Source organism: Diplodia seriata (assembly GCF_021436955.1).
Source record: "Diplodia seriata strain FDS-637 chromosome Unknown scaffold_10, whole genome shotgun sequence".
Taxonomy (NCBI): domain Eukaryota; kingdom Fungi; phylum Ascomycota; class Dothideomycetes; order Botryosphaeriales; family Botryosphaeriaceae; genus Diplodia; species Diplodia seriata.
The window spans coordinates 653065-668355 of record NW_027117317.1 but is presented as its reverse complement, the minus strand read 5'-3'; the positions used below and the strand labels follow the sequence as shown (position 1 = coordinate 668355).

Here is a 15291-nt window from a genome sequence, read left to right as displayed (position 1 = left end):
CGTAACGAACCGTACCTTTCACGATTTTTGTCCTGTTATGAGACGACGAAGAAATCCATCATTGGTGCGCAATGTGATACCCATGAGAGAGGATGGCTTTGTCGAATTTCTTCCCTGTTTTGCTGTGCTTTTGTGTCTCTATCGCTCTATCAACTACCAGCATGCGTTTCCGAGGTTGCATTTCTTTTGGTGGATTGCCGTTTGGTGGGCTGCATGGCGGTGACGAGTGATATTCACCGCCTGCTTGCTTCAGCACGGCTTCTTACACTGGGCGGATGACTGTGTCCCGACGGGCTTTGACTTTTTGGGCTGTTTTGATGCGTTCCATTATATATGATTTCCCCTTTCCGATTACGCTCTGTTCCCTCGTTCGTCCGCGTTCCGTATCTCTTCATTGGTTTGGCGCAGTTGCTTTTTGTACTCGCGTGGCCGCTTCTGGTTTCCTATGACTTTCGCCTGGTTTGCTATCTCCAGATCGCTTGTCACTAGCCAACTCTCCACTTCGTCTTGTCCTTGCGCTGGTACTCTTGCTCGCGTCTTTTACAATAGCAAGCTTTTCTCGAGACGGGCGGTTTTAATGACGGCGACTTGGCGGTCGGCGATGCGGGGGCATACAGTCTTTTTCGCTTCTCTGCCTCGGGGCTTCGACCTGTTCCTGTTTGAATGCAAGTTCCGTTGACTTTCTATTCTTCGTATACAAATCTTGAAAGATATGCCTTCTTCCCCCTGGCCTTCCATCTTCTCTTTGGGATATTCTCGATATAGCTTCTCGATCAGTGTGGCTGAAAGCAATGAAGGCGGATCCGATCACGTGTCAGGTACAGGTGCAGGTACAGGCACAGGGCGGAGGTGCGAGGGGAGCAGGGGCTCGTACGACGGGCATGACGATGCAAGTTTGTCGGTGTGTCTGTGTGTTTGATCGACGTATGACGCGCCGGCCCCGTCGTCCTAACGACTCGACAACAACGAACCCTCCACCACAGGCTCGGGTTCTTGCGGTGAAGATCCTTCGCCGCCCGGCTTTTGGCGCGTTGAGGGTGGAGACGCGTGTGTCGTGTAAGATCGCCACCACCGAGCGCCCGCCTGTCTTCGCCTCACCCTTTCTCCTCCTCTCCCCCTCCACCCGGCCTTCGGGATCTTCGGCTGTTTGCGGCATTGAGTGTTTGCGGCGCGGGTGCCTGGCCCTGTCTCACCTCATACGCATAATGCCTGCCCCAGTCTGAATTATGCAATGCTTACACGCTTACTGCGCGCTCGAGGGCCCTGGCCTTCTTCTGGGGACGTGCTCGTAGCGGATGCTCTTGTTTTTGGGCAGGCTACGGCGGTTGCAGCAGCTGCCCAAGAAGAACGGGCGGGGCAAGGCAGCGAAAACAAACAAACGGACAGGGGCTCTCCACTTGTTGATCGAAGATCATGATCGGCCTTTTTCTTTGCTTTCATCACATAGTCGGTGAGAGGGAGCAAAGACAAAGCGAGGCAGAAGGAAGGTGCAGGTGGTGGGCTTTTTTTTTTTTTGGCACCATCAACCTGGCGGTTCCCTTCTTAAGTGGGTACCTTTTTTGCCGGAAACCCCACCGTTTTGGCGCCCACCACAGCGCATCGACAGCAAACAGATGCCGTTGTCCTCGTGATGCGTTTGCGATGCTCCGCCCCTCGCGTAAGAGTGAGAAGGAACGAGAAAGACCGCGAGGCTTCGCGCCGGCTGCGACCCGAGACAGAGACTACGGCTATCTCGGCACGTCCCTGCCTGCGCTTTGGCTCTGGCTCACCGACTCGTCGTTGTGTTCTTCATGTTGCTCCTCCCAGAATTCGTCGTCAGCGTCACCTCACGACAGCAACCGCTCTGCAATGATGGCGCTTGCCGTGCAAAGTGGGGCCCCTTTCCGCCTTCCCTGACGCAGATCCGACGCACGACTCGTGTCTTTCTCTTTTTACGTGCAGGCCTGCATCATGATGTGAGCAGGTGCCAACGAAAGACATGGCAGAACAGCAGGTCATGGTGCTGGACAACGCATTTACCGCGCGCATCATCTTGGTTCCTGTTCTAGCCTGTTGCGGCACCTCCCGCATTTAAACTCACCCACCCTACTCCAAGCGTCACGGTCGTCGAGGGAAAAGAAGGGTCAGACGACCCGGCCAGCGCATACACACATACACGACACGGTTCCCGTCCCCTCGGTTCTGCTCTCCCGTAGCCGCGGAACGCGCACCATTTGCCAGGGAGGAAGATGAGAGGATCCGTGCCGCAAAGTCGTCGAGCCGAAGGAGGAGAAAAAAGTGGCTCCGGGAATACCCGCACTCACTCCCTCCCCGCGCGAGGGTCGGCTGGCCGAAAGAGAACGACAATATGTACACTTCATTCATGCATCTGACGTCGTCGTGATGACCACGCGAAGATAGTAGCCCAGCTAGCAGGCCGGCCAATCCGGAAGGTCGCAGGTGTGATCGCCAACCTTATATACGTAGTGAAGGTTTATGAATTACGTGAGACGTTATATACGGGCGGCGAGGCTCGGCCTGGAAGATGTTACCTCGCCTCTAATACCGCCTGCTTGTTTGCCTCCTTTCCTATCTCCTACCTGCTAGCCTCATACGCCATACCTCCCCTGGGAACACCCCCCCGAATAAGTAAACCGAGATTGGTTGGTATAACCTCATAGAGTGTTGCAATGATGGCCTACGAACCAATGTGGGGGGTGAAGTCATGTCCGAAGATGCTATGATGAATGAATCGTCAATGACTGACTCTCGTCTCCATCTCGGTTCTCCGTGAAGATCCCGATGCTCCCGACAGTTGATCTAACGGGCGCCCGGCGGCCTGTGTGCGTGTGGCCCTCACATGGACCTGACACATGCTTCGCGCTAAATGAGAACACTGTCTGAACGCAAACGTGGAATCAAGGGACACGAGCTAGTAAGGCGGCCGAAAAAGAGAGACAGTGAAATTTTGGGGGAGCAATAGCGTTTTGTATCTCCTGTTGATATAATGACTATGCAATTCCAGATGCATGGGTTGAATCCTCTCCCCAGTCATCTACAGATAGTCGTGACCGGTGTAATAAAAAAAATACTCTTTGCTCTGACCGTGCACTTTGCTCAATAGTGAAACCCTTAAATTACTACGATCTAGAGAACGGATACAATCACATGCTCAAAAAGCTCACTTTTCATTCCTGCATCGGTTGAGACTCCCAGCCTATCGATGGCTTTCCACCCGAAAAACGCCAATCCATGCCGACCATCATGACCTCAAACATCCTCACACCTCCACAGGTTCTCACATGCTCTCTCTGAATTGTACATCACCACAATGGATTATCCCAAGGTCATCTCTCCCTTTCACTCACCAGCCCCTCCTCTTACCCCGCGCCTCATGACCCTTCTCCTTCCTCTTCTCCTTGCCTCTCTCCCTCTTCCGCCTCTTCACCCTCTCGGCCCGCTCGGGCTCCGCCACGCGCTCTAACGCACGCTTGACCCTCCTTCCCTCGCGCCTCTCCTTGACCCCCTCGCGCACCTTGCCCATTGCCTGCACGTACTCGCTTGTGCCCAGCTTCTTCTGCAGCAGCGCCATGACTTCTGCTGCCGTGGTACCCAACTCTTTCTGCGCCTCGTTGAAGTCCTCATCTGTCGCGCTCTGCGCCGGCGGGATGGACGGGTCCGTCAGGTTGTGCAGGGGCAGGAGGATGTTCGGCAGGGAGGGTTCAAGGGCGGCCGCGGGCAGCGCGTTGCACAGCGCTGCCAGCAGCGTCATGGATGCCGTCTTCGGGAAGAGCGCGGGCGCTCGCGTGGTGGCGGGCTCGCGGCGTAGGATGAGCGAGAGGCGCGTGATGAGATAATGCAAGGCGGTGATCTTGGCCGGGGTGGTGGTTTCCTGCTTATCAGGGACGACGGCCTCATCATCAGCTGCGTCGTCCTCGTCAGAAGCCGAGGACGACGATTCCTCTGCGGCTTCCTTGAGCGCTCTTTCTTCAGCCGCACTGCGAGTCTTCCACTCGAGGCCGTTGACGCCGAAGCAGCGACCAAGGAAGACGAGATTGCGTACTGCTTGGATGGCGAGCTCCTCACTGACGCCGGGAACGCGCAGAATGCGCAAGCTGGCGCTCGTCAGGTCGAGCATGTCGTCAGCACCCAGCTGCAGCCCCCCCGAACCGGTAAGCGGAACCCCGGCGTATCCGTCAGCTGCATTGTGGCTGGCAAAGTCGGCAAAGTAGAGGCCGATGAGACGTGCGGCTGAGAGCTTGACCCATGCATGTGGGTACGTGAGGCAGCCGCGGACCGTCGTCCAGATCGATTGCGAGCCGACAGCGAATGTTGTGGCCGGCGAGAGCTTGCACAGCTTTGCGAACGATTGCAAGGAGTAGTAGATCAACTCCCAGTCGCCCTCTTCTTGCCGCTCGCGTGCTTCGGTGATAATGGCGGGGACCTGGCGCAGGACGTACTTTGTCTCCTTGACTTGCCCCGCCTTGACTTCGAAATAGAGAGAGAAGCACTGAATAGCGAGGCGGCGCTTCAACATCTGGTCTTCTTGCTCGAGCCACGCCTTCATGATGTTGACAAACTTCTTCGTGCGCTCAGCATCGGCCCTCTCAAAGACCTTCTTCAACAAGAGGCCGGCCATCTCTCTGCATTCCTTGTCCTCGTCGTTCACTAGACGAAGGACGAGCGGTGCGAACACACTGTCTGCGATCTCCTGAACAAGTTCATCGGCGATTTTACTGAGGAGGAGGTTCGTTGCCTCCATGACAGACTGTCGCCCTTCCTTGTACTTGTAGTCCAAGTTCTTGACCAGGAAGGCAATTTGCTTTGACAAACGCTCTTTGCTTTGTGGGTAGTCCATCAAGAACTGGAAGTATACTCCGCGAGACAAGTCACGGGCCATCCGGGTCTGGTTGGTGACCATAACGGAGGCGACTGTGTCGAGAATCTCGTACACCTCGGTGATGACAATCTTGCGTCCTAGAACGGCCTTGAGGAAGTTGAATGTTACGCCTTGCCGATCCGGCTCGGTCAAGTCGTCCTTGATCCTCTTCAGTAGGTAAGCGATGTCCTTCTCCTTGATCGACGAGTTGCGGCGCTCCCGTAGGACGGCTGAGATGAGCTTCAGACATGCTTGAGCCAGCTCCGTGTTGGTATCCTTCTCGCCTCGAATGATGCGTACAGCTTCTGAAACGTAGATGGGGGCATCCCTGTCGATTTGTTCCAAAGGAACCTTGATGATAGAACTCAACAACCGCACTGCCGACATTTGAATCTCCTCTTGTCCAGAAACGATCGCATCACCGATGATGGGCATGAACCCTGCCAGATTCGAGGGTGTTTTGAGCTCATCATGTTTCGAGAGCACGAAGCGCATGACATCCAAAGAGAAGCGGATGAGCTTGTGGCTGTGTGAGCTAGTAGCTCCCCTATGTGGGTTCTTGTTCGCCGCCTTCATGTTGATCAAGTAACGGCGTGTGCGGTAATCTTCCTCTTCTTTGTTCCTTGACTGGTCGGCGTTGCTCTTATACACGGCTTGGATCAACTGGTAGCAAAAAACCAAGACCTCGCGATCATGGATGGCTTCGTTGTGCATGATGCCAAGACCCATACGGCGAAGGAGCTCGTCGATCTTCTTGACCATCTTGATGTCGAGTCTCTCCAGAAGTAGCGATCGGACGGGATTAACGAGGTCAATGAAGTGCTTGATCGTCGTAGTCTTAGCAATGTGTTCCATGGAGTCAAAGCTCTTGCTACTCTTGACTTCTTTCATCTTGCTGATGTATTCCTCAGCATCCTTTTCTTGGCCGGTCACGCCGAAAATATCATCCATGATGACGGAGACGATGTCGTCCAAACAGTAATCAAGCTCGCCGGGCTTGAAAGTCGGCGTCATGGCAATGAGGATCGAGTGTACAGTGAAGGATAGAACGTGGAGCTGATATCCACGCTGAAGAGCAGTGCGAAGAGCTTTGAGCAGGAATCCAAAGTACTCGGGACCAATGAGTGCTGAGATGTCCGCCAAGGTATTCCTCGTCATATCACGAGCCTGCTGGTCCTTGCTGCGCAAAATGGCGCACGTGTCCATCAGGACTGCTGGTAGGCGGTCCGCGAACTCCACTGGTGGTAGAAGACGCAGGAGCTTCACGACAATGACAGCGACAGGCACGCGCAAACTGACGGTGGACTCATCCTTGTGATGGATGTACGTGATCAGCGGCGGAAGCAAGTTGTTCATCAGGTCCGTTGACAACTTGTCTATGCTGGGCATTGTTCGCGCAAGGCCAACGGTCCTGAGCTTCTCTATGGACGCCTCTTCTGGATCATCAGCATCGACCATCTCTTCGTCGGCTGCGTCAGCAGCGCCCTGGGTTCGGGGAGCGGAAACCAGCCCCTTTACTTCAGCTGCCCTACTCAGACTGTCGATGAAGACGCCTAGAAGCTTAATGGTTGTCTTATCCATTTCGCCCTGGCTGTATCTTCGCAGCAGAGCTCGGTATTGGGGCCATTCTAGCCACAGTGCCAATGAACCAATGGCCCTGGTTGTTTCGCCAGCAAGATTAGCGGCACTACTGTCATCCTCATCCCTGTCAAATATGAAGTGCTCGACGAGGGGGACGAAAATGTGGCTGATGTTGGTACTCGAGATCTTGCTTGCCTCGCTTGCTAGTCGGCGCAGAGCACGCAGGCGGCGGTGCTGCTGGATGTGCAAGATGTTGCTAAAGACGGATGCTTCGTCATCATCCCCAACAAGCAAAACATGCATGTCGCTGACAACGGACCAAGTAGGGAAGGACTTGACAATGTGGGCCAGGACGGAAAGGTATTCGACGCGCACGAGCTCCGACTTCTCTCGAACACCATTTCGAATGCCTGGAATGATGGCCGTTGTGATGAGTTGTTGGAAGTCTCCCTGCTCCTTGTTCTCATCTCGTGCAGCAACCTCAACGAATCTCCTGAGGGCATAAGAGGCGTTAATTCGGAGCATGAGCTCTTCCTGTTCTTTGATGTAGAACAGCATGTTATGGACCAACGGCTGCCACTGCTTGATCAGGAAAGCCTTATACCGCTCTTCGTTGATCTTGTAGTAGGCCTTGGACCGCCGATCGAAGTCAGGTTCGTCCAATCTATTCTCTGAAAAGGAATTAAGATCAGCGGCAAGAACGGAGACCTCGGACAGGCTTGAATCGGTTTGTGCCAGATCAGTCAGGATGTTGCAAAGCAAGCTGCGGCTCCTCCGATCCTGGAAATAGCTGAAAAGCGAACAAACGGTCCGGTAGATATCCCGTGTCAACTCAGCATCCGGACTCATTGTGCACTGCGGAATGAAGCTATGCAAAATGCTGAGCAGATCGCCCTTCGTCCTCGGGCTAACCCTCCTTGTCGGTTGTTGCAAAAGAAAGATGGAGATACGAATCATCGACTCTGATTCAGAAGATCCGGCAACGAAAGGAGCAAGCCGTGAAACAGTTGACACGGCCGTATCGAGAAGATCCTTGCCAGGACTGCCTTGGAGCTGGCGACCGATCACATTCAGAATATGAGAGGACTTTGGCCTAAGTATGCGATCCCGTACAAATCTTGGGCTGCTTTCTGACGGCTCATCCACATCCATGGAATCTGCTTCTGCAAGAGCGATGACATTCAGGAGAATGTCCCGCAACACAAAAAGCTTCACCGGCTCCTTGGCAAAACTGATATCGAGGCAGTCGATGGCTTTGTCCAGAAGAGCGTCATTGTATTTCACAAGGAAGGGTGCGGTCTGTGGAAACTTGCTCCAGGCTGAGAAGAGTCGGAGCATGCCAGAGATCGATTGCGCCGTTTCGGCCGGCAGTTTCTCTAGCCTCGGTTCCACAAGCTCTTGAACGATGGCCGGTATGTATTCTGCCCACTGCTCAAACTCTGCGCAGTGAGTGAATAGCCCATTCAAACAGTGGAATCCAACTTGCCGAATAGAGTTAATGAGTGATAGTCCCGACGCTTCTTTCTGGTCTCGTTGCCAAAGTTTGCCCGATTCCCTGGAGGAAGCGACCAGGCAATACAGGATTGGGTCAATGAGTTGCCCAGCGAAGGGACCCATCTGTGTGCCAAGAGTATCGAGCATGTCCTCCAGCATGTTCAAGAGACCAAACTGCCTCCGTGCGTCCATCAAGTTCGAGTTGATTGGCCCCTCTCGTAACCTGCTTTCCTCGGTCAAGGTCACGTTGGCGAGAGGACCAAGCGCAATATCGAGAAATTGGCGAATTTCATGGTCGCCAAATTTAGACAACGCAATGAAGACTGCCTTTCGCCTCGATTCTTGACCACGCTTTCCACTGCTGGAACCGGCGCGTGCAACAACCTTGCCATACAGCAAACGAAGTATGATTGGCATAACCTCGGGACGATCCTCATCTTTCATGGACTCATCGTCTTGACCAAGGTCCAGGAAAACTGAGATCTGCTCTCTGAATCTGGCGTCGTCCAAAATGTTCATCAAGTTCTCTTCGTAACGATTGATGCTGCGGTTTTTCCAGGTGAGGATTGCCTTCAAGGCGGATTTCTGAATCTCCACGTCTCCGTTCCCCAGCAGGGCCAGCAAAGAGGAGTATACATCTGCAGCTTTGTAAAGGACCTTTGGGTTCGTGAATTTCGTGAAGAGGCCAAGCATTGCCTTTTGATCTTTACGAGCCCATCTGAACTGGTCACTTCCCACGCTATCCGGCGTGGTATTGCCGTCATCTGGGAGTTGCTCGCTGATATTTGCGTTACCAGTAGCCCATCGGAGAAGCGTGGGGACAAGCGACCGAGATTTCTTTTCAGCGACCTGAGGGATAGTGTTGAGGACCTTCAAGGCTTGCGACCGGCTCTGGGCAGTCACCAAGACGACTTTCTGATGCTCGTTGTCGAAAGCATGGACAAGACGCTGTGGCGCATCGTCCAAGAGTTCGGAGGCTTGTCTCGCAAGATTGGACAGCTGTATGATATTAGTGCACTCAAACTCATTCACCGCAGACGTGTTGGGTTCTTCCTCGGAAGATCCAGGTGTCGACGGCTCTTCACTAGGCACAGCCTCAAGCCATTTGAAAGCCAGTTCCGACACAACGGTTTCGCCCTCTTTCGTCTCGCACATCTCCTTCAGAGCATTGCACGAATCCTCCCAGACCTGCGTGAAGTTGACGTAGAGAAGACCGAAGCAAAAGGTAGGAATGGCACGGGCAATCCAGGAGTCATCAACCGCATTCTTGTAACCCGCAGCGAGGCGACGGATATTCATCGACACCGTACGCGCAGTCTGAATATTAATGGGGGTGCTCTCGATCAGTATCGCTGTGGAAAGAAGATCGGATTCCGCCCCATCATGTTTGAGAGTGTAGATGAGCTGTAAAATTTCCAGATTCGAGGTGCGGAGATAGTGTGACGGCGAGCCAAGACAGTCAATGGCCGCGTTGGCCAGAATTTCGACGTGATTCTCAGACATATCAAGATTTTTGGCGTGGACCTTTAGATATTGCAGTGTTGCTTCGGCGAACTTCGGATATCGGCTGAGAGCTGCAGACGCCGAACATAGTGAGGCCCACAGCACCTTGTCTTCTGGTTTCTTGTCCTGATTTTCGGCGACGTACTTGAAGCCGGCACCGACACCGAATTTGGCCTCGGGTGTGAGCTCATCCGAGGTTGTGTCGAGAGATCCAGAAAGAAGGTCGAAGAGGCGGTCGTATATCTCTGTTTCAGTTTTCGGCTCGACCGACGACAGGCGGACAACGTCTAGATAAGCATTGCACAAAGCGGCATTACCCTCGACAACGGCTTGTGCGGGAGTTGCACTCGATAGTTTCTTGAATGAGTCGATTATGCCCTCCTGCCATGCGGGAGGACATGTGAGAGGAGAATTTCTAAAGCAACCCCGAGCGGCGAGCCGTGGAAGCAGTAGAGCAAGTCCATGCTCTTCCTGTCTCCATCGCGACACGATAAATCTATAATGCATCAGCACCGCATGTGAATCGGACCTTGGAGATGAGTCTCACCTCCTGAAATGTGGGAGAAGGATGCTCTGGAATCTCTCCATTCCGAGCTCAGAAAAGAAATTGCAGAAGTAAAGGAAAGACTGTTGCCAAGAGCCGCTCGATATAGTATCCAGGATCCGTAAATGCGGGATAACGATATCCATTGGGCAGAGCTGCAGGATCACGGCTACGGCAGCCAGAACGTCATATACGACGGGAGAGTTCGGCACCGCTACTGTGTTCTCTGCAGATGCCACAACTCGCGATGTTGTGCGCATGACGGGGCTCCAGTCGGCAATCCTAGTTCCTTTCCTGACGCCAACCACAGTGAACAAAAGACGTGCGGCATTTTCCAGCTTCAGGGTGTTGTTGCTTCGGTCGATGGCATGTATGTGCCCTAAGAGTATTTGCAGAACCGGTCTAAAAGTCTCGGAGTTGGTGTGGTGTATGGTGGCTGTAAGAACGCCTTGGAGAAGGTCCACCGCCGGCCGCTCCTCTCGCACAAGGGATTCGTCATCCTGAGAGGCCAATGCCTGCTCAAGTAGTACCCCGAAGACAGCTTCCGCACTGGAGTGAAGCCCGTTTTGGACGCCTTTCACGGATTCGACGAAGAGGGTCATCAACCCGCGCTGGTACTGTGATGCATCACTCCGTTGCGCTAGTGCCGCTAGGTCAGCTAAAGCATGAGATACAATGATTTGCAATGGCTCCTTGTCTCTGTGGTATGAAGCGCCAGCCTTCCTGACTAGGAAGCTCATGGCTTCGGCGGCGAAGCGGGAAACGAAACTCTTTTGGTGTTCCTTGCCGAGCAGCGGAGCCATGAGATCGTACAGGGGCCGTAAGTCGGGCACGAGAAGGCGCGAGAGGTACTTGAAAAGCCAAGCCAGGCAGGTAAAGCTCCATTCAATGACCTCAATGTCGGGATGCTTTGCAGCAACATCGCACACGATGCGCACGGTACGAGCAAAGTACTTCTCGAACCTCGCACCCAGGTCATGCGCAAAATGCGACACCAAGCTCAGCAAGGGCTCCAGTGATAGCGCATCTCTCTTCTCGATGTAGCGGACGAGCAGATCCATTATGCTGTCGGCATGGTGGAGAATCTGCGGAAGCGACTCGCAGAGGGGATCGAGTTCGCGGGAGAAGGCATGGAAGGATTCGGAGAGGTTGAGGTCCTTCCACTCATCGAACGAGGTCTTAAGATAGGAGGTGGTCGTGGAGAGGTCATGCTCGTCGTCGGCGCGGCGCGTGGTTCGGCGGATGGGATCGATGTTAAGCTTCGCAATGCGGTGCGAAAAGGACTCGAAGTGGTGTTTGCGGGACGACTCGGTGCCGCCTTTCTTGGGCCGGAAGACCTTGTCGGACTTCTTGCGCTTGGCCTGCGACACGACGGCCATGATTGCGCAGATGTCCAAGGTGCGATGGGCGGGCGGGCAAGCAGCGGCGGAATGTGGAAGGCGTCAAAAAAGTTATGTCGGGGATTGCAGCTGCCTCCGCCGCCCGCTCACCGCCCACCGGCCGGCCCGTGCGCACTGCCAATGCCAAGCCAGCCGAGCCGGGGTCCGCGCTTTGCCTCTTCCAGCCCTGCCGCGTTGCCTTCACCTCCAACCAAGCTGCTCCACACTCGCGCATTGCTGTTTCGCTAGCCTTCGGCAGGCACAGCATGAAACACGGCCGCTAAACTTTGGAATTCGTCCTCCAGCTCTCGTTTGCATCTGCGCGTGAAAAAAACGTCTCGGCTACTGCCACCATGGCCTCGAAAATGTAAGCTCACGCCTTGACTTCACGCTACTTGTGCTTCGCATCCCTTCCTTACGCATCTCATTTTTCATTGTCGAGCTCGGGAACTGCATGTGGTCATCTCTGACGGGAGCAGCGTAGTCGTTGGCGGCGTCAACGGGCAGTTCCCAGACGTCTTCAAGAAGATTGCCGGACTGCACGCCAAAAACAGCTTCGCATTTGCCATTGTGGCCGGCGACCTCTTCGCCGATCCACAGATCGCCACTCCCGAGGATGACAAGAATGAAGCCGACCTCGTTGCCGGCAACATTGATCTTCCACTGCCCATCTACTTCGCTCTTGGCTCCCGCTCTTTGCCCGAAAAGGTGGTCCAGAAGCTCGATGCCTCGGGAGGTGAGCTATGCTCAAATCTCTACTTTCTCGGCAAGAGGAGCACCCTGAAGACCTCGGAAGGAATTCGCATCGTCGCCCTTGGCGGGTCATTAGACCCCAACATCGCCGCAGGTGTCTCCAAGGACAAGTATCCACCCTACTATGGAGAAGACGATGCCCGCGCCCTAAAAGGCGCCAACACCGCCGATATCCTTGTCACAAGCCAATGGCCGGCCGATGTTCAGACTGGCTCCAAGGTGGACTTCAATGCAGACAAGCCGTTCCAACAGCAGTGCATAGCGGATCTTTGCACTACCATCAAGCCACGCTACCACTTTTCCACCACCCCAACCGCCTTCTACGAACGCGAGCCGTTCTTCCACGCGCCCACTGAAGATACTGGGGATGGCTATCGTATTACTCGCTTTATCAGCCTCGCCTCGTACGGCAACTCTAACAAGGCCAAGTGGGTTTATGCCTTCTCCATTGACCCCACAGCAGCTCCTCCAGTGAGCATCCCTCCTGGTACAACGGCATCGCCTCTCTCCTTTGTTGGCAAGAAACGACCCAAGCCCAACCAGGAATCCAACTTCCGCTTCTCCACCGAGGACAGTCATCGCAAGCGCGGGAACAAGCGCCAGCGCGCAGCGCCACCGTCGCAGAGCGAATGCTTCTTCTGCCTCTCCAACCCTTCCATCGCGACTCACCTAATCACATCTATCGGCAACGAGGTATACCTCACCATACCAAAGGGCCCGTTGACTACCGCGACTACATATGCCCCTAGAATGAAGCTACCCTGTCATGTCCTCATCATTCCGCTGTCGCATTCGCCGACGCTTGCTGCCATAGGAGATCCGCAAAGCCGCAAAAGCACATTCGACGAGATGGAGCGCTATCGCAAAGCGTTGCAGAGGATGGTCGCAGAAACCAGCGATTCCAAACTTGGTGCCGTTACGTGGGAGGTCAGCAGGCTGGGTGGAGTGCACACGCACTGGCAATTTCTCCCCATACCCATCGACCTGGTTGAGCGCGGACTGGTCGAGGCTGCATTCAAGGTTCAGGCACAGAATGAGGGTTACCCTAAGCTCGAGAAAAAAGATGTGGGAGACGGATTCGAGGAGGGCAACGACTTCTTCCGTGTGAAGATTTGGCGCCCCACCGCGGATGGCACGGAAGGCACGGAGACAAGCCTTATCCTGCCGCTCGATGCGTCGTATCGCTTTGACCTACAGTTCGGCCGCCGGGTAGTGGCCAAGTTGTTGGGACTGGACAGCAGGGTTGGCTGGCGGGAGTGCGCACAGACTCAGGAGGAGGAAGCGGGCGACGCGGAAGGGTTCAAGGCAGCTTTCAAGGCGTATGACTTCTCTATAGAGGAGTAGAAGGGGATGGGGCGAGGCGGGGCCGCTTGACACGAACTAGCGTGAGGGAGAAGCAAACACACCTGACGTAGCGCCGAGAGTATGTATACCCCATCCGCACACCAACCAGCTTCAACCGATCAACAGGCCCTTCACAATCGTGCACGTAGCCTCTCTGTGACATGTAGCAGCTGTGGCGATGGCGCAGCACAGCATTGGTGGACAGGTTTCAGCAGGCGGGCGGCAAAGATAACTCATGGCCGCTCCCGTCATACGACACCACGTCGACGATGGATCCCTGGTGGCACCTGCCAGTTCAATTCCATGACTGTTTCTTGAACGATACCTCACGCCCCCTCCCTTGCATTCCTTGACCAGCTCTCCCATCTCGCGAATCCCAACACAATTCACCAAACAGCTACGAAACCAACAAAATGTGCACCTCTCCAACCACCGTTTACAGCTGCGGCCACACCAAGCCGGACCACATCATCGAGTTCTGCTACGCCGACAATGAGGGCGACTGCGGTCAAATCCACACCCGCGTTGAACACCTCCCGCGCAAATGTCCTGGCTGCACGCGGAGGGCGCACAGCGAACTTGAGCGCAAGAGGGGGGGCCCCTCGTACGACGAACAAGACGACGACGTTGTGCCATTCTCACTAGCGGCCGGCTCCGCGTCTCCACGCTCGTCACCAACGTCGCCCACGTCCACCTCTCTATACTCCCCAAAAGGTGAGCGCACACCGACATGCTCTTGTAGCCGGAGAAATGGCAGCTGAAAGGTTTACAGCAGCCCCCCGCCGCCATCACTACTGAGGCGGCTATCGTAACGTCGCCGCGATGCAAGCCGGTTCGGAGTTCGCCGATTTGCGAGCGTTGAGGCGACGAATTGGAAGGGGAAAATGCCGCTCTTGCCGTCGCCGTGGCCGGTTTTAACGGCCGAGAGCAGCAACAGCAATGTCTCCCTCGTTCTTGTACTCTGAAAAAAAAAGAAAAAAAATCACCATTCCTACCTCTAAATGCTCTGTTAGCCGAGCTTGGGAAGCTAAAGGCGACGCCCAAGCTCCAGAGCGAGCTCATCGCCGAAAAAGCGACGACGTTGGAGCTGTGCGAGCGGGACGACCGGTTGCACCAGGAGGTCCTCCAAAACGAACAAACGCCGGGAAAGCCCCGTGCTTCAGCGGCGACGAGGCCGGTAACAGGGCTGGAGAACCGGACATTTTTAGTCGGGTAACGCCATAGTAAATCAAGTAGTCATCTCCACCCAGCACACATATCTTGTCGCACACGTATATGCAATATAACACCATTACCAATAGAAGGGGATTAGAGGGAGGATTTCAACACGGCCTTTCATAAAGCATCGACGCGATTCGTGCCTCTTTAGGTAAATTAGTAGAGAAATAATTAAGAGAACGATCTTATTCAAATAACTTAGCACCATGAACGACTCAACACCCTACGCGATTTGACACCATGTCAAGACCCGCGATAGCACCACCTATGTGATATAAGAGGACGCCTGATGGTATAAGGGACTTAGTTTTAGCGGTTAACACAGTAAGGGCGCCGGTTGGTAGACGTGGGTGGTTTTGGCGATCGCTTGCCCTCTTATTCGGGTTTTACTTGTTGGTATGGATATACCTAGCGGGCGATGTTGTTTCACTTTACTCATTGCACATGAGGTCTAAGTAACGGCCGCGATCGTTAGCAATGGTGAGTGCGAGAGAACAGAGACAAGATGCCGATGACGTGAGAGTCGGTCCGGCTTTGAACCGCGTCCAAAGCTACTCCGCAGGGCTGACTCAAAAAAATAATTCTAGATGCACGACACCACATGCCCACCCTTCCCA

At 54.4% G+C, this 15291-nt stretch overlaps 2 protein-coding genes across 2 annotated transcripts; one reads left to right on the top strand and one right to left on the bottom strand.

The window, feature by feature from the left end:
• Window positions 1-3343: 3343 nt before the first annotated feature.
• On the bottom strand, window positions 3344-11359 carry UTP20 (U3 snoRNP protein; the record flags this gene model as incomplete). Its single annotated transcript, XM_066780808.1, has 2 exons — window positions 3344-9932; window positions 9984-11359. 2 exons carry the CDS (start codon window positions 11357-11359, stop codon window positions 3344-3346), a joined length of 7965 nt encoding a protein of 2654 aa, XP_066628754.1.
• Window positions 11360-11712: 353 nt separating this feature from the next.
• SLS55_009406 (uncharacterized protein) lies at window positions 11713-13456 on the top strand (the record flags this gene model as incomplete). The annotated part of the gene is made up of 2 exons (XM_066780807.1): window positions 11713-11726; window positions 11839-13456. The coding sequence occupies 2 exons, from the start codon at window positions 11713-11715 to the stop codon at window positions 13454-13456; spliced, it is 1632 nt and encodes a 543-aa protein (XP_066628753.1).
• Window positions 13457-15291: the final 1835 nt, after the last annotated feature.